Here is a 22,369-nt window from a genome sequence, read left to right on the forward strand (position 1 = left end):
AAGTCAAGGAAAAATGTGTAGTATACTGTGTAAGGGTATTAAAGAGAATAAATTATTTAATATATGACATGGATGTTTGAGGCTTTCCACATCTTTACACGGGAGAAGTATTGTGTTCACACGCTATGGCGCTCACGGTTTAGTCCAAAGAAAAATTAACATCTCCAAAATCAAACTTATACCGTTTTTTGTTTTTGTTTTTTGAAATTTTGCTTCTTGTGTATTGTCCCTTTTTATAGCCTATATTCTCACCAACATAAGGTGCATATATTATTAAAATGAGAAGCTAATGGGTACAGCTGAAATCCTTCTCTTGATAAAATGATAATATTAATTCACTTGGGTTAATTACAACCTGCCTGAGAATCTTTTAACAGGCTGAATAAAGTGGATAAACCTGAGTTAGAAATTGCTTTGTCCTCTAAATCAGCTCACTGCTGGTGTAAAATGAGTCGGGGCCAGGTGAGGCGAGCTTTGTGTGGTATTTTAGTCCGCCCGGGATGAATGCAGACGTCCCCTTCTCTCTAAACTATTCTCTCTTCAGAGCCGGCAGCCCCTTGCTGAGTTGGTCGCAATCATTGTTTCTCTGCAGCATTAACCACATTCCAGAGGGGCGCAGCGCATCCCGTCTTCATCCCCGCATTCCTTCTGCGCGAACAAGTCCCCCCGCTTCAAACTGGATTTTACTTGTATTCTTAGTCACCTTGCTTGTTCTAACTCATACGCAAGGAGTATTTATGAAGAACGAGATTATCCAGCCAGGTTTTTATGTCTCATATAGTGCGCGTAGGAGAAATCTAGAGGAAAACCCAACAAGGGGAAATTCCTCCGCGCAGCGCGCCATTGACTGTAAGGACCTTTCAACTTAACAAAAACTGAAGTTGACAAACGTATCCCCGTCGGCTGAAACTGCGCGAAAGAGTTTTGTTTTTCTCGGGCGAAGGTGGGGGGAAAGCGGAGGAAGGCGATGCTGTGCGCACGACGGAGGGTTCTCATGTACGTCGCTGGTTTTCCGTAATTGAGCGACGTCTGTACCGCGGCGTTTTGGTTTTTTTTCGTTGTTTTTTTTTTTTTGTTTTGATTTCCATGTGAAATGCAATTAGTGCTCCGCGGTGCTCACTAGTTTGGCACGCGGAGCGGAGCACACTGAACTTGTTTCTCGCCCCTCGAGAGCACAACATGGAGCACTACCAGGAAGATTTAGGACTCCGGGCCAGTAAGATGATGGAGGATCTTTCCCTGTATGATGCTTATAAGGACGGGATGTACAACGCAAGGAGAGACTTGGTGATAAACCCCGATTTAGACTTCTCGGCTCCGGCGGTCGCGGAGTATAAAAGTAAGCCAATGAATGGAACCTCTGTGCTCCTGCAGCAGCATCACACTGTGGAGAATTTCACCACGGGGAATAAAGTCTACAACGCGGCTCCGGTGCGTCCAGTTAACTGCAACCGGACCGTTCCAGTAGATTTTTGTGCTCCTCAAAGAGACGCGGTTTACAGTGAGGAGGGTTGTTGCACCAAATCCGAAGTGGCTCTGCCGTGCTACACCGGCGCCTCCGAGAGGCACCGGAGATATTCTCTGGAGGTGCAGGGTCACAGGTACAGCACCGGCTCCGCCTTTGACGGCGTGCCCCTCAACAAGCCGACGGCCCTGCCCGGCAACAGGTGCAACAGTGTGTGCATCTCCAGCAGCCACGACGGGAGGCATAACGCCACCAGTCCCCGGTCTAGCCTGGCATCCTCCCTCTCCTCTCAGGAGCAGAGCAAGCATGCCAGCCCGAGGTCGAGCATAAGCAGCCCGCGTACTAGTTTAGTGGTACCGGGCCAGGACAGGTACACCAGCCCCAGGTCTAGCATGGTTCACTGTGAGGGAACCAGTGTCCTCAGTCCCAGATCCAGCTATGCAAGCACCGCCAGCGACACAAGTAAACACTCCAGCCCCCGGGCCAGCCTGAACAGCTGTGACTGCTGCAGCAAGCCCAGCAGCAACCGCACCAGCGGCATCAGCATGGGCTACGACCAGAGACACGCCAGCCCCAGGTCGAGCACGGCCAGCCAGTACTCCTTCACCACCAGCCCCAGGTCCAGCTACTCTGATTCACGGTATGGGCCCGTGGTCAACCATGAGTTTGAGGCGTCTATTTTACACGCAGCCCCGCTGGCGAGCCCGCGGTCAAGCATATGCAGCCAAGACGGGAGCGCAAGACCGGGGACGACCGCCAACTGCGTGGTTAGTCCCCGGTCCAGCATCTCCAGTCACAGCTCCAGAAGTTCCCGTAGCTCCAGGGGGTCTATGAGCACCTACCCAGATCTGCAGCTGCCTTCCCCCAGGTCCTCCATGCTGGGCAGCAGTCTACACGAGGACACGCTTCTGCAGGATTTTGGTGACTCCAACGGGATCCAGAATCGCATTCACCTCCAGGGGCTCTCGGTGGTGCCAGAGCCCCTGCAGCAGTCGCCCCAAACGTGCGGGGCTGCGGAGATGACCGCGGGGTCACCGTCATTTAGTTATGGCGTGTCCTCAAAAACGGCTCCCTCAGGCCAGAGGTTCAAGCTGCCTTACCAGGTGACCCCGAGCAGAGAGAGTGGGCCCAGTCAGGCGGAGAGACGGCTGGAGGCGCTCACCCTGGAGCTGGAGAAGGAGTTAGAGATGCACATGAAAAAGGAGTACTTTGGTAGGTACTACTAAGTTTGTGGCTGGAAATGTATTTACAACTGACTTACCAAAGCGTGACATGTGCAAGGAGGCAGGGCTGCAAAAACATACAGAAAAAAGTTGTTTTGCATGTGTCGATTTCATCATGAGTGAATTTTTTAGCACATAGCTCTCTTTAACCCAGTATTTAACTAGAATGTAACGAAAATGGACCTCAACTCAGCTCAACCAGATCATTCAGGTCAATGTTGAGTTTCTCTTTCATTTCTGGTGCGAAGGTACTGATGCTGTTTCACACAAACCCTGGTTTTAATACAGCACAGTTAAAGCAAGCTTCAGGAACGGTTCATTGAGTCTTTGTAGCTGCTTGCTCTTGGCGCCAAATGAGCAAACAAGTGATATTATCAGCATGAAATAACATCGTGACGCAGACGGGTGAACACTGCAACTTTCATTTTCTCCAGAAATAGGTGTTACTGCACCATTTTCACCTGCTCAGTTACCCCCCAGCTGGTCTGTTCATGACAGATAAGAGTGACTTTGCAGGGCAGTTGTAATTTCTGTCTTGGCACAGCTAACATTTGCACAGTGCTCCCTCAAACTCAATGGAACCCTCTGTTCTGCCAGGGCAGACGCCCTTCGGTCATTCACAGCAGTGTGGTCTCGATGCGATTAGTTATCGTCTGGAGGGGAATATTGTGGTTGGGTCATTGTGAGTCTGGCAGCAGGGATGTACCAACTTTTGCAACTTGAAGTTCCTTCTGCTATTTGGGGTCGTGATACTTGTTGTCAGTGTCGTGTTTGGGCGTTGAAACATGGCCCTGTGATGAAGAGACCGTACATGTTCCCCCTCATCAGCGCTGACACATCAGTAACCCTGCTGAGGAAGTTGCTGTCTACCTTTGAATTAGCAGCCCGCCTGCAGTTGGAGGACACTGGCTTGTTTTATAAGCGAGTTCTCGCACACATTGAGGCTGAGACAGCTGCTGATTTGCTTTCCAGAAGCAGGTGAGAGAAGAAGGATGGAGGACAGACGATGGAGAGAGAAGCACAAGGGTAGAAATAGACATGAGGAGAGAAAGGAAAGGGAGGGCGAGGGAAGAATGCAGTCAGACCAAGCCCAATAGAGACGGCTCTGTTTCCGTAGCGACAGTACAGAAATGGATCGCTGGGGCTTTTTTGGAGGGAGGGAGGCCAGCACTGACTGCCAGTGTCCCACACTGCCCACTCTGCTCTGCTGGCCGGCCCTTGTGTGGCCTGTGTTTGTTGTGGTGGCGAAGGAGCTGTAAATCAACAGCTGGCCCGATACAGGCCTGCAATTGAGGGAGCAGAGTGAGTCCCCTCCTCTCCTCTCCTCTCCTCTCCTCTCCTCTCCTCTCCACCGCTAGCCCACCCCAACTCCCCCGCGAAGCCCTTCATTAACCAGCCAGTGGGGAGTCGGGCAACACCAGATACTTGGCACACGATCTTGGCTGGCGGGCCAGACATAGTTGGTGGGGGTCAAGTCTGATCACCTGCCCAGAATTATAATGGCAGTAGTCATGCACATGCCTGCGTGACACACAAATGCTGACTTGTGGACAACTGCCCTGTGTCCTCTGCTGCAGACTCATTTCCATAAATTCTAAACTTTAGATGCAGAAATCCCACTTGACATGTGAGTAGATGTATAATTTATTAAGTCTACGATATCCTCTGATGTGTGCAATTCTCCTCCGTGTCTTACCAGGGAAGACTTCCCCTGAAATGGTGCTAAGTTTCCAGGCTTTGATGCTGGAAATGTGATCTACTGCTGCTTGATTTGGAAGTTAGAAATGCTCACATCGCTGTATCAGGATCATTTTAATTCATAGGCAATTCTCCAGAAATCCATATTTGTGGGTTATGATGAAGAGCCACAAGAGAATAAAGCACCAGGATCGTTGTTCTTCAAGTGAAGAAAGGCGTAAAGATGTGGGTGGTCTCTTCAAGTTGTGTACAAATAACAAGGTTTTACACTTTCTACATTGCTGCAGGTTATTTGCCAATAAATAAAGGCAGGGAGTATCACGTCTCGAGGGGACGCACGCACCGGACTCGCCTATCTGCTATATAGGTACCAAAACAGCAGTTGGAGACTGAGACATAGACTCTAAAGTCTATGATTACATTTACATGCATATTTTTAAATTCAAATTCCAATACATTTAGAATGTTTTGATGTGACCAAGTCCCATCTGTGAGTCATGGAATTATTCAGCTTGCTTGAACTCGTTTGTGACTTAGTTGTGAATGACGGCAAACATTCTAACTTGTCGTCTGTTTAACCTTTTGCCCTCGTTGCGTTGGACTGTTGAAGGTAGAGAGATTGATGTACCAAGGGGGTGATGATATGATTCGGTGTGTATGTTGACCGATATATGCTGATGTGAATTATATTTTTTAACTTAAATGATCGTTTCGGTGCACTTTTGTGATTTTTGGACAATCATTTTATTTTTAAGCCGTGCTATAGTATATCCTACCCCCATCACCTATCTTTGTCATAAGTTTCGATAACTACTTTTGAAGCATCATTGCAAAAAGAATATTTGCTGATTTTTATTTTTTTTTTCTACTGGAATCAGAACTTAACATGTAACTTAATGTTACGTAATTTAAACTGATAAATTGACATTAGAATTTTCATACTCCCAATACTGATATTGGTATCGGCGGGCAGGTAACCTGGTATTTTCTGCTCCACTCAGAAGTTAAAGAACTGACACACCACCTGTGCACCAAATTGGACTTCAGTGTATTCACACAATTCCAAAGCGTAAACAGTGTGCAGATTTAGACTGTGTTGGAAAGTCGCACTCCAACCTTAGGGAAGTGTAACGGTTGTAGTATTTTTGAGATGTGATGCAGCACTTCAAAGCTTTCCCTTTGTTGTTCTCTGAAGCTCAAGTATATTTTGCTCTGTTGGCTGCGGTGAGGTTTCGGTGCTTAGTATTGATGCCACGTCGCTCTCTCGGACCGTTAAATGATGCACATACAGAAGCATGATAGTGGGAAGATGCATGTACCACCTCTGTCTGAAGCAACCGAATCGGTGCTGTCAGCCGTGCAGAGCTTTTCAAGCAGTTGGCCGCGTTTCTGCGCACAAGCAATCTGCCGATGTTTCCCTCTATTTATATGATTGACAGCTTTTACATAACCTGCCTATATATTTGGAGTGATATTGTGCTCTAAGAAGTCAGGGACACACATAAAATTCTTGGCATTTAAGTTTCATAACATGCCTGGTACATCTCACAGCACGATCTGTTTTCAGTGATGCTGGAACATAAAGTCCAGTATGTTTATAGAACTGACGGCTGAATTCGTGACTGATTTAATTTTGAATTTTCAAGATCTTAATATTGATTTTACTATGACGTCTGAATATTTTTCGCTTTTTGCTTTATTTTCCCTGTTACGTTTCCCGACCTCTTGGAATTAACCAGATATTTCTTTACATACTCGTCACCTGAGTGGGTTTCAGCACCCGGTGGATCAGTATGAATCTTTCCGTGTGTTCCCGCAATGCTGTCTCGGAGCAGCTCTGATCTGAGCAGGGTTTAGTTCAAAGGTGTGGCGATGTATGCGCACCGAGTTATACCGTTTTATTTTTAACCCCAGTGAATACACAACATCCTGTCGTTGCCACATGGACATGTTATGCAATGGGCACATGAGGGATTCAGCTTCCTGTTTTTACAAAAATGAGAAGAGAGCTGCAGAGATTTCCCCTCTGCCCTGTAAAATGGTAACCACACACTCACAGGACTGCAGCATTTGAGTGAAAATCTGCAAATCACATGATGTTTGTCCCTGTGTACCTTTTGTGATTTGACATGACAAAGTTTCCATTGTAAGAATGCTTGGCAGTCTAGCCAACACCTGTAGTTTTTGTAAATAGACAGAACCATAGAGATGAAAGTAATAAACGAATGTCCCTTATATTCCAGCCCTCGCCAGTTGCGTTCACACGATGCTAATTAAGCTCATCACAACCAGGTAAATCTCTTCACGTCACACAATGTGGAGTTTGTGCCTTTGGAGACATTCCCTCGCTGCAGGGAGGCTGCATCCTGAGCATGCTCCCATGGGCACAGCATGCACACCAGAGACTTCTGCTGGCTGAGCCGGCTACTTCTGGTTAGCCTTTGCTAACTTAAATGTGTATAAGTAATCTAATTGAGTAGCAACAGTAGGGAAGGCTACAGCAGAGCTTATGACCTGATGTTCTGCAATACAGCTTTAATATGAACAAATAAAGACCAATTCTGAAGGTCCCGTAAATGCATAGCAACTGAACAGATTAGTAGCAACAAGGTAGAAATAAAATTTTGAGTTTTAAAACGGCTACTTGTGTTCATGTGAAGCTGTATACTGGATAGAGATGTAGTTATGTGGTCCCATTAAAGGGGTAAAAAAAACCTTTTTTCTGTGTCTCTGGTCACTCATAGTCCTTAGCTTGTCATCTGAAATATAGATTCTAACATATTTCTGTCCTTATGCTGCTCCACTGGCTTTGTAAATCAGAGAGACTGTGACTTATCCTGTAGGCACACAGAGAGGTGTGTGTGTGTGTGTGTGTGTGTGTGTGTGTGTGTGTGTGTGTGTGTGTGTGTGTGTGTGGTGAGTCAGTTGTAGCTGATTGTGAGACATGTTTGTTGGAGCCTTAGTGTCAAGAACAGTGTACGGTGGTAAACGGGTAGCAGGATGACAAAACTTTTGAATGGAGAGAAACTCTGGTGGCTGATGTTCCCATCATGGTGTCCTATGTGATGTTTGTCGTTTGCCATGTTTGTGCTGGTTCATAGTTTACAACCAAAAAAAAAAGATAACTCCATATTCTTTATCTCTCCTTCAAGCCAAGTGTCTCTTACACGCAGGGATGAAGTTGTCTCTCAGGCTTTCTGGCAGGGAGTTTTTTTTTTAACTGTGTGTGTTTAACTTTGTCAAAGGCTCTGTTTTAATCCACACGAGACTGAGGGGTTTTGTCGCTTGACCCACACAAATGACAACAGAAAACCTTTGAATTGGAATCTCAGTGTCTGTGGTCAAAGTCCTGTATATGAGCGCATCACTCTCTGTTTTGTGTCTGGTACAAATCCTTGGTGGCTAACCTCTCCTCCTCCCCCTCCTCCTTTTCCTCTTCTTCTTCTTCTTCTTCTTCTTCTATCATCTTGTAAATGCTAAACAAACTCAGATCCAGGTATGTGCAGTATGCCAATATACACCGAATATGATATTTATATTTAGAGTTCAAGAGAGAACAAGGGCTGTTCATGTTCTTTGTATTCCGTAAATATCCAGAATAGGAAGTTTGCTGCTGTAATGCAGAAGACAGTCGTTGCTTCAACTTCCTTTCTGTTGTCTGGCTTCACCTCATCCAGGTTCAGTTGTTGCTCACGTGAAAAAGGGAAGCGTTTATAAGGCAGTGAGATGCCAAAATACGCGTTTGTCACTGGAAGGAGAAACAGGAAGGACACCACAACAGTGGGAAGTAATCAACAGCTAGTAAGGGAAGAATCAAATAGCAGAAACAATACAGGGACAAATACTCCAGACATATTTGGCATTATTATTATTATTATTATTATTATCATAAAGGCAAAGTGAGTGAATTGTGTTTCTTGTCAAGAGTGAATCGTTCTCAGAAACAAATAAAAGTGATACCTGCTACCTGCGACCCATCCAGGGTGAACCCTGCCTCTTGCCCATTGTCGGCTGGGATAGGCTCCATCCCCGCCGTGACCCTTAACGGATCAACGTTATAGAAAATGGATGGATGGTTGTTTAAAAAGCAATACAGCTCGAATGACAAGCCCTGAAGAAAACAACAAATTAAACTTGATGAATTCTTACCAATAATGTGATGTGTGAGCAAATACTCAGCACCTGCATCTTCCTCTGATTAAAAGGCCACAAGAGGGCTCTTTTATTTACAGTCGGCGCCTCACTGAGTTTATAAAAAAATGTTTCCGATTTACAGAGTGGTCTGATGGTCACTCGGGCCACTATTAGGACTGAAAAACATCAAGTAAAACTATCAGACATTCATTTGGCAAAAGTCTTTTAACCAATTAAGATTTCAGGTTGACTCATTCCTTCTTATCACAGGTTTTTCCTCCGTTATCTCTGTTGAGCGTATGTGTGCAGTCACAAGTTCGGGTTCCACAGGAAATGACAATATTTGACTATGATTCAGATTAATTGATAAGTGCAAACACTTCTAAAGGGTTTAGGGAAGGGTGCATTTCCGGTTCCTTGTCCTTTATCTGTTTTCGCAATGTCACACACTGCAGCTGTTATGTAAGGGAAGTAATTGTCTCAGGGAATTCTAGGATTGCGTCACTCCATCCTGTATATATCTAAAAGATAAGTTAATGCAATAGTTTGTCAATGGGAGGAGGACAAGTTACTGGTGCTCCCCAGTAGGGATCATGTGCAGTCTTGTATCCTGTAGGCACAGTGACCCTGGACTCACCCCACCCAGGCTTTGACCCTGCACTCCCTGAGGAATGTGACCCCGATGGAGGCCGTCTTGTGCGAGAGAGTTAGGAGCTCTTTAGTCTGCTGCTGTTGCTGCATCCACTGTGTTTTCTTCACTATCTCATATTTTTCCACTAAAGGTCACAGCGCTCCATAGTTGGTTGGTTCTGGTTTATGAGTGTATTTCTGTGTCTCAGATTACTTTTTAAGCTGTGTACCTGCCGATGGCCTCTCTCCGGGTTCTGCAGTGCATCCTGAATACAGTGTGTATATATATATATATGTGTGTGTGTGTGTGTATATGTGTGTTTTATATACACACATATACTTATTGGATGCATACTTAAGGATCAGTCTCAATTTGGGATGGATCTGGTCGACCCAGACATCCTTCAACATGTTAGGCAGAACTTCTCTGCAGCACCACAATATCTAACTTAACATGGTATTTCAACACACGATTAGCCTTTAACAAATAATGCAAATGATTGAAAAATGGGATGGCACAGTGGTCAGCACTGTCGCCTCACAACGAGAAGGGTCTGAGTTCAAACCCTGGCTCGGGCACGGGGTCTTTCTGTGTGGAGTCTCCATGTTCTCCCTGTTCCTGTGTGGGTTCTCTCTGGTACTCCAGCTTCCTCCCACAGTCCAAAGACATCAAGAGAGGATGAGACTGATTGATACTCTAAATTGACCGTAGGTGTGACTGTGAGTGTGAATGGTTGTCTGTCTCTATGTGTTGGCCCTGCGATGGACTGGTGACCCGTCCAGGGGGAACCCTGCCTCTCGCCCATTGTTTTTTGATGTCTGGCTGTTACTGCACCTGAACCAGGGCTGTAGCTGACAGCCGTTCGTCTCTAGGATGCTGATAGGCTGTACTACTTAAGTTGCAAAAACCTTCTTGGGTAACTGATGTTGTTAGAGAAACATGGTGGTTACTTTGAAATGTGAACATTCTGATTATGCTGGGGAACTTTTGACCTCATGGCCTTAATTTGGTAAATCCTGGAAAGAGCCATGAATACGGAGGAAGAATTTGTGTAAATCAGGTGTATCATCAAGCATCAAGCATCAAAGTCAAGTTTCTAAAAGACAAGTTGTAATAAAAGAAAGAACCAAAATACTAAGTTCATGGTACAAAAGTTTCCCTCTGGAAAAAGTCATTTTTTCCCCTGCTATGAGTAACACAGAGTCGGCCTCTCGCTAGGGTACAGACCTTGTTTCTAGCCTCCTTTTAATACGTTTCCTTTCAGCACATTTTAATATAAGCATCAGCTTTCCTGCAGCGGCGAGCCTCTGTGATGCTTCACACAGCATGATGTAATGCATGGAAACTTCAGTAGTTTGACATATGTAAATTTAGAAGAAATCATTTTGAAGACATATTGCTTGTGAGTTGTGGCTGTCACCGTGATGGTCTCTCTCTGTTTTCAGCAAGAAGGCGCTACACATCTGTAGCCATTAAACGAAAGCGCAGCTGTGTATCTTAATAATGCGTCGACGTGTTTGGTTTCAGGGTTTGACGTAATGCAACGTCTCTGAATTTTATTGTGATTTTGGCTTCAGAGGGGAACGTGATGAAAACTGCCTCTGGAAAACACTGTAGTCGTGAGAGTTGTGAGATTGTGATCACGTTTGGTTGAGCCGTTGCATTAACAGAAATATGAACTTGACCTGTGCTCTGATGAACTAATCTAGTCTAATAATTGATCGGTTGTACTGGTGCGCACCCGTCAGTGTCGTCATTGAATAGTAAAAGCTCTTCTGACGCCACACAATTTCTAACAGACTTCTCAGCTGCCAAGCAAGAGTAAATCAGAGTTGGTGTCACATGGTGCTTGGTGTTGAGAGTCAAAGAATGATGAATACGTTAAAAATTGCATGGAGTTTTATGCCCAGTTTTATGATCAGTGCAAAGCAGCACGCAGCACAGGTGTCTTTGCTCGTTTGTGACCGATGCTCCTGATCGTCTGCTTGCTTAGATATCAAATATCTTTCAGGTCCAGTATACAGCGTGTGATTTTGAGCAGGCTTACACAAAAGAAAACTGGAGTTATCTTTGTCCGGTGACAAATTTAGGATGATTGACCTCGTCAACTCATCCACTGATAATGCAGCAGGAAACATCAGCTGAAACCCTTTTGTGCCTTGATTTGTCACCGTTTAGCTAATCTGAATGAGGTCAACACACCCCAGAGGTGTTCTTGAGATCACTTAAATAGTAGAGATGGGATATCAGATCAGGAATATCGGAAATAGGTGGCAATATTGACTTAAATCACTGATAGGATATGGAGAATGATGGTGCTGAACTACGCATCGATACAGATTCCACTCCACAGCTTTCCTTGGATCAGGAACCTGCTGTACACTGACGTGAGTCATGCTGCCGGTCCACTCACAGGTCAAATCATGAGGATATTCAGAAAAAAAGAGTCTCAGGTACCTGATCATAAAAGGAAAAAAGTGGACGGGTGCTCTTATACGAACCCAATTTCCCAATTTTTTTTTTTTTTTTGTAGTTGTAGTTTGCTCAGGTCACTGCAATTGACCAACCGTCTGTGTGTCCGACAGGTATCTGTGTCAAATGTGGGAAGGGAGTGTACGGAGCCAGCCAAGCCTGCCAGGCCATGGGAAACCTGTACCACACCAACTGCTTCACCTGCTGCTCGTGTGGTAAGTCAGACCGTCAGAATCTGCGAGGGACAAAAATGGCCCACGGTTGGGTCTGTAGCCCACCTGGACGCTTTCTGACGCTGCGTCTTGACGTCTTCCAGTAGAGTAACAGCAGGAACAAGCTAATAGGGACCCAGCGAAATCAAACGCTGACATTATTTGCTCTTCAAGACGAATTAAATCGGTTCTTGGGTTCCAAGTATAAGTGTGTGTGTGTGTGTGCGTGTTTGTTTCAGAAGTTCCTGTCACCCGACTCCTGCCCTCCTCTCCTGTTTCCCAGGGAAACAAGAGGAAGATGTCGGGAGAAAGCTTTTTAGGCAGGTTGCTTCCATTCATATGTGTACTATACATGGACACTGATCCTCCAGTCCACCCCCTCCAGCTCTGGAAGAACTGCCTATAATTTACATGTAACCAAACCCTCATACTTTCCGATTTATTGTGTCTGAAGAAAAAGGGGCCAGATGCTGAGTGTCCAGTTGCTGTAGTTGTGAGATTTGTTGTGGAAAAATAGCTTTTGACCCGGATCAGACCAACTCAGTTCCAGTAACCCTGCTCTTCCATTTAAAGGTCTATTTATTTAGAAGTGAATTCTCATTGCTTGTGTTTGATTTTTGTTGTTGTTGTTGTTTAAACATTTACTTGTAAAACAATTAGATTATCTCCAGGGAAGCCTAGAATTCCTCTTTAATGACGGTATTATTTGTGGGTGTGAGGTGATTACATCCTAAAACAGCAATGTCGGAATTTATTACCGTTTGATGAAAACCACAGACAGCTCCTGAGAGAGTTATTGTTGCGTTTATTGGAGAAATCATGTCTACAATTAGTTCACAAGTCATTTTCAGTGCGGGCTGTTAACTGTGATAGCTCCCCGGGCCGGCCTGACTCTCGAGATGGTTTATTGCTAATATAAACTCTGATGTATCGTTTGACCTCATGTGAATGGGAATGTTTTCTTTTAAGCGGTGGTTTGAAGGCCTCTGAGAAGTTAAGTTTCAAAGTGGCTACACTTGTCATAACACGATCCAGTGATTTATCAGTAGCTATGTTCTTATGTCCCTATTTGTTTTTTAAGTTTTTGTGCATGCGTGTGTGCGCGCCTCTAAGTAGGGTCCTCCTGGAGTCTAGAGCTCCAGAGTGAGGCTGGGTTTGCTGAGACATTGCTTGCTGGTAGCCTTGGGCTTTGTTTAACCATGCATAATTGAGCCCTCCTCTTGGCTTACTCCCATGGTTGCACCCTTTTTTCATGAAATGGCCAAGAATGCAAACTACCCTCCTCCACTTCAGCCAACCTTCCCTGGGGGACCTCAATCAAACAGTCACAAAGTGTACCAGGCCTGGCATGGGTTCGCATTCAACGGCACATGGAGGAGTGCATGCAAACACATGTGCAGTTTGTGCGTGCGCGCGCCCACACACACACACACACACACACACACACACACACACACACATGCAAGTGGACCCCGTTTTGAGGACCTGTAAGGTCAGTTCAGCTCTAATTGTGCAACAAACCATCTAACTGTCTTTTAGTTAGGCCCGAGGCAGCCGTTAGGATCGGTAGCATGGTGGATCTGGCATGTGTTAACATATCAGTATCGCCTAGAATAAGCTGGTCAAGGCAAGAAATATTACACAGCAGTATTCAGACACGAGGCTGTTCACAAACACACAAAGGGAAAAAAGAAACAGAAAAACAAGCAGATGCTTAGTTGAAGAGGTTAACTATTACATTTATGTTAAAGCTCCATTTAACAATGATATTTAAGCCCTGATTTGCTAAAGGTAGCTTCACCTTGTATGGTTCTTGTTGTGGGAACACCGAAGGCCCATCATAGCAAGCGTCTTGACGCATGTGTTTTGAAGTTCACCAGTTGTTTTAGATTGCTAAGTGTGCACCTTAAGACTTGCTTCCACTCCCAACTGGTTTTGATTTTGGAGCATCAGAGGAGGATCAAAAGAGGAGCCTGTGCCTGTGACCGCTGCTGTTTCTACAGTGGTGGTACAGGTTTGGCTAAAGGAATAAATCAAGTCTCAGGCCTGCGGTGCCTACAGTAGAAGTGTCAATTATGGCTTTTTTAATGTCTGGAATAGACTTGTCCCAGATGACCTGAGGGATCTTGACGCTTCATAACGTAAAAGTAAAGCAGAGATGTAAGTCGTTGGAGTGGGACAAAACATCGATGCTGCAAAGATCGACTGCTCCAAGGACAAGTACAGTCTATCTTTTGACACGCGGGAAACCCACATTTACACAAATACTCAGTAGTTATGGTTGGGACAACACCCGTCTTTGAACTCCACCTTCATTTTGATCTCGACACCTGTAGGTGTTCTTGCTCAGACGAGACCCGTCTTTGATCTCGGCTTCATTTCGATGTCATCTGCATACCTGTAATGTCCTGTGCAGGTTTGTGATGTTAGCGCTTTGATAAGATGTATCTGCCGACTTGAGAAAACCTGCCAAAAACTTTTCAACCCCCTCTGTGGTTCTCCCTTCAACAGTAAGTGTTTCCAGTACCACATTTCAGCGTGACACACACATCGACATTCAGAACCACTGCATTCTTCTGCTGCTGAAGAGGTATAAGTGTGAGCCAGCAGCTATTAAAAACTTGAGTATTATTATCATAATACTATTTATTTCTCTTTATCCACTGAGTAAAAGGTCAGTCACAAGTTTTGTTGACTTGATGTTCCTCCTGACGTTCACGGGTTCACTGCACAAGTTGCACGTTCAAAGCTTGGCACCTAATTAGTTGTTCACCGGAGTGAATATTTATCGTGTGTGAGTGTGAAGCGCCAAGCATGTCTTCTCAGAGGAAGATGAAAAAATAAACAGCCTGCAACTGGGCTGGATGAGCAGTCAGTTGTCAGGCTGATGACTCACTCCTGTGTTAAAGTAATCAAAACAGCCTCTAAAAGCCCTGGCGGGAGAAAAGAGCTCAGGGGCTTGAATTTTCTCAAATCATTCAGCTCCACCACCAGTTGCACCTGAGAGCCGGCGAAGGGCTGGGGAAAAAACGGGAACATTCTTTTTGTTTAGCTGCTGGTTTCATGCATCATATTTACAGGCGCAATGATTTCAGCTGTCGCATGAGCAATAATTGGATTGTGATCAGCGTGAGGCGACGCTGCGGAAAGTGTCTTTTATAAATAACATAAACAGCATGTAAGAACATCCTGATCACTGCGTGTATTTGAACCGAGGAATGCGATGTACAGAAATACACAAGTCACTTTGTTGCATTTCCTTTCTCTCGTGCACTGCTCGCTCACTAAATGTCATCACAAGTCTTGAGGAGTAAAACACGGCTCGTTCGATACCAACCTCTCACCAGCGTCCTCATTAGCAGCAGGTCAGCGAGCCGACGGCAACAAGCCTTTAGCGATGTTTATATCCTCAGCTGAACCTCTCTGGTAGCTGAGCTCATCCTCTTCATGTAATGAATAATAGACGGACCCGATGCTGTGTTGCTGTCGGGATCTATATCATAACCTAGAGCTCAGATCAGGCTGCAGCTACGTGTTGGAGGACAAGAACATGATAGTTTTCAAATGAGTTTTTCTTTTTAGACTTGGGATACACAGTGTTGCTGTGCACATCATTATTTTATCAGATTTCGGACAAAATGTTTCTGAAATGTTTGAAAGTTCAGGTGAAAACAACGGTTTCATTTGATTGTTTCTCGTTTCCATGCAGGGCCAACGTGATTGGTCGGATGATCTTAGGGGGAAGTTATCTGTTGATGATCTGAAACCCATTAAACCACAAAAGAGAATTTCACAGCTTGTCTGCGAGCAAATTCCAAACACAAAATGACAAAAATATCAGGACATCAAAGACTAGAGGATATTATGAACAACATATGTCCAACAGGAGCTATGCATGCGCACGCACACACACACACACACACACACACACGCACACACACACACACACTTCTTCTTCACCTCTCTTAACTGTTGGAGAACTGTCAGACTCTGCAATTGCTGCCACATTTCCAGAAGCCGTTCTGCTGCTATAGCCGCACCAGCTTTGCAGTTGTACTTATGAAAGCACTCTCTAGCACCTCTAGTAAATCTCCCACTCTCTGCCCCCCTTTCATCTGCTGAAAAAAAAAAAAAGGCACTAACTTCTAATCCCTTTTTTAAATATCAAAGCCATTTGGGACTTTAAAATCTTACCGCTTAACCATTCACCTCACCAGATGTTCTCTCTTGAAGTCACATCTTTCAGAATTCCTCAGCGTGGCAAATGATGGTCAAAATCTGGGATAAAAAAACAAAGTGAAAAGTTTGGCTTCTCATCAGGGTGACAGAACAGGTCGATATGTTACTGAGAACTGCATCACTCTCTCACAGTGGAAAACATTTTCTACTGCTGAGTTTTCACCAAAAAAATACTCAGAAATCCCACCAGTGCATGTTTTACAAATCCATTTGAAACTCCCTCTGTAATGCAGTCTCCACTTTCATCCACCTTTCTCTCCAGTCCAAAGCTCGGGTTTCTGCCAGAGCTGAGAGGAGGCAGACAACAGAGAGACTGAGTGATGACTCTCGAACAACAAGAGCAAGAACGATACGTCTAATTAGCCTGCTTTATTGTCTGTGACTAAAGAATGTGGAGAGGATAACATGCAAATAACAGTCTTTTAGAGCAGTAACATTTCCACTCAGACTGGTAGCTGTCATCGTCACATGACACCTTATGTTGTCTTGCTCTCTGAAATCTCTGACACTGATTCTTATTGAAGGGACGTGAATAGTCTACTTCCATACCGAGCAGAAACTGAAGATTTGAAACTCTTACTAGCTATTTTGTGTCATCACCGGCAGGCTCAGAGCAGCAAAACTGGATTCGCGCATCTGTGAAATGCAGCATATTATCAGTAGAGCTGCCCCCTGACAGTCAACCAAATGTTAGTGTCTTCATCGGGCAAGTTTTCTTTGGTTACGCTCAGAAAATAATCCCAAACTTTGCAGCAGACAGTCGGTCATTAGTTGCTTTCACAAGCCTGTAAGAGGTCAGAGAGCGCTGGAGATGTCAGAATTCATCCTAAGAAGCCACAACTTCCTCAAGCTTCCATGTCTTCATATATCAAAGGGATATCCAGGATTATCAATGTGCTTGTACCTACGACTGTTGAGGAAGTGCGCAGAGTTGGCGACAGCTGTTGTTACTTGCCGTCTTGACTTTTTGCAGCTGGAGGTGCATCTGACAGACGTGGTCATAACTTGCCCGTCACAAGGACGCCACGGCCTAAAGCTTACCTGCCTTGATTGCCTGTTTCTACTCACCCTCAAGATAGGCTGCATTGCATCATGCTGCATTGAAGAAGACCTGAGTTAGTAATTGAGACAACAAACATGCTAGGAAACGATTTAATGAGGTAATAAATTAAGCCAGATGTTGGGATATTTTCTCAGACTTCTATACAGTCAGACATCTGTGCAAGCTCGCCCCTGCCAATGGAGAGAATCCAGGCTTAAGGCACCTTTTCAATCGGACCATGAAACTCTGTTCAGTCAATTTACAGACAATAACTTGTGATGCATCTGAAAGACATGCTCCTTTAGTAGCCTTAAAGACCCTGGATCAACGTAATTGCTTCCCACAAGGCTCTGCTTTGGCTGATCAAATACTTTGAGATGCACATTTCTGTTCAACTTTGTTGTAACGTGAACAGTTTGACACTGTTTTGCTTGTGATCATTTCTACTGTGCACAATTCATTTTGGATCCTGTTGCAGTTGCTGCAACACTCCCCCAACATGCCCACTCCATTTTCTCTGCTTTGTTTGAAAAGATACCAATAACAATTAATTTTTTTAGGAATTAAAGCCATGTTCAGAACGATGGATGCCAGTTAAGTGTCGCTGGTTTCTTCATGGAAGCAAGTGTAAGTGCCAGTGTGCAAAGAAACTCAAGTTATGCTGCTCAGCTCAGGAAGATGTAGTCAAACAGTACCTTTGCCATGGTGACACATCAGTCCTCTTTCATTACACCAGCGCTTATTTCCATGGCAACACCATCAGTCATAATGAGTGCATTAGCAGAATGAGCTGTGAATGACCAAAAATTACAAGCAGGCAACATGAGGGAATGTGGAGATTAGGGTCTTAAAGCTTTAACGGGAACGCTGCACTCAAGGAGAAAAGAGGGGCAGAAATCAGCCCTCATTATGTGTCATTACTAATCATTTTTAGGCAGCTGTCTTGGGTTTACCCTCCAAGTCACCATTTTGGGGATAAATTACACTCAAGCAACTTTTCCACTCTCCACAAAAACCTGCTAACAGCTGCAATGTGAAAGGGTTTAACCGGTGTTCAATCACAGGTCAAATGACACTCCAGTTGACAGCGAAGTAAACGCAAACCCCAGGCCAACGTGGCCGTTTGCGTCCCACTTCCAGCGGTGCTATGACATCTGCAATCAACGCAGCGCTCCAACATCATTTAGTTGGAGCACACTGGTCACTGCCCTCCGTTACGCTTTCTACTCAACTGTTGGTCCGACCTGTTGTCCGTTGTGTCCGTGATGGTAAACCTCATTCCCCACAAAGACCAAAAACGGACGGGCACGGGGTCAGTCGTCCTTCTTAGAGGGTTAGCACAAATTCAGATTCCTGCATGTACATGCCGAAGAGTGTGCAGTTGAAAAGGAGGGTGTTGGTGATAGTGTTTCGGTAGTTGATCAGTGAAGGGAACAGTTTTGACTTCCGACTTTGTGTGATTCAGAATAAAGGTCACAGTCACAACTATTTTGAGAGAACCTCTGAACTGTGTGTTTTAATTTTTCTCAGCTACATCTCAAATTTGCCTTTGAAACTGAAACTTTCAAACTGGGAAGCCGGTACTTTCTTGCAGTGCTGAGAGGAGGTTTTGCCTCTCTGCAGCGCTGTCTGGTGACAAAAGGCCAGAGGGGAGAGAGAGCGAGAGAGGCAGGCATGATGGAGCCCTCCCCCTCCTTTTCTCGGTGAGGCAAGCGGGCAGAGAGCGGGTGTTGGAGAGGTGCGGGGGGTTGAATGGGACCAGCGAGTGACCTCAGGCAGAAAGAATGTCCCCGTTTGCTCAGTCGGCCCGCTCCCCTAGCAGCGCACCACACAGTCATCAACGCTGGGGCCTTTGTGTTCACCTTCCAGACCCCAAACCCCAGAGCAGAGGCCACAGACGAGTACTCAGCAACACCTCGCAGCCCCCGCTGCTGCACTCTTCTCTATAACCTCACTGTTCCTGCGAGTTTAGCCTCTTGGTTTTGAAGACGGTGTCTCTTAAGAGTTGCTTCACGCGGAGTTCTTCTTCAATCATGCTTTTCTCTTTGCTCCACGCCACCAAAATGCTAATTGCTCCTCAGTCTCAAAGTCTTAAAAGTCTCACCTATTGTGTGGACGGCATTCCTCGGCTGCTCCAGCCATTTATGTGGGTGTTAATGTATTGCCATCTCCCAGCATTGTGACACTGTGTTTGTGTGTGAAATATAGCGATTGCATAAATTTCACTGTTAGAAAGAGAGGGGGGGGGGGGGTGGGGTTAGGGGGGGCATGTCTTTCCCATGCTGGGACACCCATAAAATCAATGGTGGCCCAGGACAACAATTAAATCTGACTAATCCAACAGATTTATGAGATCCGTGTGCATCGTCTGCCAGGCTCGGGTGAAGTCATTGCGCTGCCAAAGAGACACCGCTGCTGTTAAATGAATTTGAATGGGCAAGCTGTGAGAGATGCGTGGCAGGGGGCTGCAGAAGCCAGTTTGTAGCAGAATTTCCTTTTAGATTGGATTCAGACTTGGATTCTGATGAATGAAGGCTCACCCAGAGGAATTCAGCCCCCAACACTCAGAGCTTGAGGCTCAGTATCCTGCACCTGGGCCCACTGTGACATCAGCCTGCTTTTCCTGTGTGATGAAATTGTTGAATTTTTATTTAAAATCCCCCCCCCCCAAAAAAATGATGGAAGCCCATTAAAGTGATTCTCAAAAGTGACTTCATCAGTCTCTCCAGCGTCAGTATTCGTTGACTAATGATTAGAAATAATCGCGTTTGCAGCTTTCTCTCTTTATTGTGTCTTTCATTGAAAACGACGCATTTCTTGTCAGTGTCCTAATCAATTAATGGTTTCAACAGTGGCGTTCATGCATGTGTCAAAGATGGGGACACACTGGCTCCACTCTGCTATTGTCAGCCTGTTTGTGAGCGGTGCACAATGCCAGGAAGGGGAAGAGATTTTGGGGGGGGGGGGGGGGTTGGAGAGCAGTCTGCTGTATTGATTGTGTATGGGTTGTGAATGGAATCCTGTTGAGATCACCGGTCAAAGTAATTAAATCGAGGCACAAGGAGAATGTCGCCTACTTTTGGCCGGCCATCTGCTCTGCACTGAGCTGCTAAAGAGCAAGATTAAGAGACCCGCAGTATGTTGTGAGGGTGAGGTGCCACATGAACTGAGAAAAAGGAATGCTGTGGCGCTTTTAATGATCTTGTCAATATTTTCTACTGTGAAAAAATATTTGAAACTGTTAGAAAATGATGAATTTTAACAACATAATTATGAGTGACAACGAGACTCGTTAACGGGAGCTTCTTGTTAATCACCAGCCTCGTTAAGATATTCACATTCGGTTGAATGTCTTTTGCAACATCAGGGACCAAAATTTCCTTTCGTGAAACATGAAATACAAGAGCTGGGTTTGGACCCACACTGGATTTTAATGTCAGTGTCATTTGAACTAAAATTTGATTTCTACCTGACACTGAGCCCAACCTCTTTCAGAAATTAAATTGACATCATGTGCCAGCGTGTAAAAAAAATAGATTTTTAAACCTTTTTAACCTCTTCCACTCACAGCATATTTTCAGGAAAAAACGCCTAAAAAGACATACCCATAGTAAATGTGTAATTACTACACTTTACTAAAGGTCATATGCATGTTCTTGGTGTCCTTGGACATCTAGGGACTTCAGAGAATGTGTTCCCAAGTGTCAAAAGTGTTGTATCTGTCATTAAGCCTGAGTAAATTGGAATAAACCAGAGGAAAAATTACGTTTTTTTACTCTCGCCAAAATATTTTATTTTTTTGACAGAGGAAAACACTATGCCAGCAATGATTTCATGCACTCAGACACCACTGATTAGCTTCATCCACTCCTTGACCACAAATTTACCAAAGTTGATAGAATTTGGGCTAACAGTGAAGCCTACATCAAGGATTGTGTAAGGATACACCCAGACGAGAACTCAGTTTTCAAATTGTGCCAAAGGAATTATTTTCTACCTCTGATGAAAACTGGCTCCAAATTACAATTAATTTTAATTTCAGTCGTCTACTACTAACTAGTGGAGCTTTTGGCTTTTGTTCAGCGGTCTGCCTTCGTCTGTGGGGCGCTGCGTGTAAAAGACGGCGAGAGCGCATAGTTTGCGCAGGTTTTATGCTCAAAGTTTTACATAGCTGGGATTTGTAGTTCTTGGAATGGTAGGTGTCGATCGATTCAGTAGCTTCTCCCCTTTCCAAAGACTACAAACACTGCCGTAAAGAAGAAGTCTACGCGACACTATTCAACTTTGATTCCGCTGTGGTCGCAAAATTTAAATGTCCCGATTTCGTACCAAAACAGATAAAAATCACCACAAAAAGGTAACGTTTGCACTAAAACAGACACCCGACCCTGTTTTGTGAGCATTACAGTCCAAACTTTGATCGAGAATTGAAAGTAAACATTGCCGTCGAATTTCGGTACATTTTTACAGCGCCCAATTACGTCCAGCGTTTTTCGGCCCGGCAGCGGGCCGATCGGGCCATAAGGGTTAAAGAGGTCAAATATGGGCTCCCAGGTAGTGCAGCGGTTTATTGTGTCCCCTACCGACACAGGGGCTGCTGGTTCAGCTCCAAATAGGTGGAATGTAGACCTAGAGGGGAACCAGGTGACTGCGACAGACTGGTGACCCGTCCAGGGTGAACCCTGCCTCTCGCCCAATGTCAGCTGGGATAGGCTCCAGCCCCCCTGACCCTTAACGGATAAGCGGTATAGAAAATGGATGGATGGCACCAGATGAGCTTATAACTCCACCAAGGTAATATTGCATCAGATTTAGTACCAGATCAAGTCCAAAGAGAAATACTGCTACCAAAGAAACAAATAGAACCCTGGCGGAGGTAATAAATGATCGAGCATTCACGCAACAACAAGTGTGTTACCACCACCTACTGGACTGGAAGTCTCGCGTCGTCAACATGTTCATGCACACTCTTTGCAGGCCAAACTGCACCCTGAAAATTTGACTGTTACTGCTGTGAAAAAAAACGTAATTTAATAAATTTAAATCGGCTCATGCCATCATTTCTATCAACTTCTACATTGAATTTTTTTTGTTTTTCTCTTCAGGGAGGAGGCTGAGAGGGAAAGCCTTCTACAACGTCAACGGCAAGGTCTACTGTGAGGAGGATTTCTTGGTAAGTGGCACATTTGTGTGTTCATGATTATTGATGTAGTTCAGTGATGAGTTCATCAGCTGATTGCACCGTATCATTGT

General features: G+C 44.9%; 1 protein-coding gene across 1 annotated transcript in view; it reads left to right on the plus strand.

Annotated features, from left to right (window-relative positions):
• Positions 1-720: 720 nt before the first annotated feature.
• Positions 721-22,369, plus strand: part of wtip (WT1 interacting protein) — a 32,107-nt gene continuing 10,458 nt past the window's right edge. The window contains exons 1-3 of the mRNA XM_086189307.1: positions 721-2,677; positions 11,737-11,838; positions 22,222-22,289. Coding sequence (XP_086045433.1) covers positions 1,180-2,677; positions 11,737-11,838; positions 22,222-22,289 — 1,668 coding nt within the window. The 5' untranslated portion in view covers positions 721-1,179. The remainder of the gene's footprint in view (positions 2,678-11,736; positions 11,839-22,221; positions 22,290-22,369) is intronic.

The sequence above is a fragment of the Aulostomus chinensis genome, chromosome 2 (assembly GCF_037954235.1).
Source record: "Aulostomus chinensis isolate RoL2024-O1b breed Wild chromosome 2, RoL_Achi_v1.0, whole genome shotgun sequence".
NCBI lineage: Eukaryota > Metazoa > Chordata > Actinopteri > Syngnathiformes > Aulostomidae > Aulostomus > Aulostomus chinensis.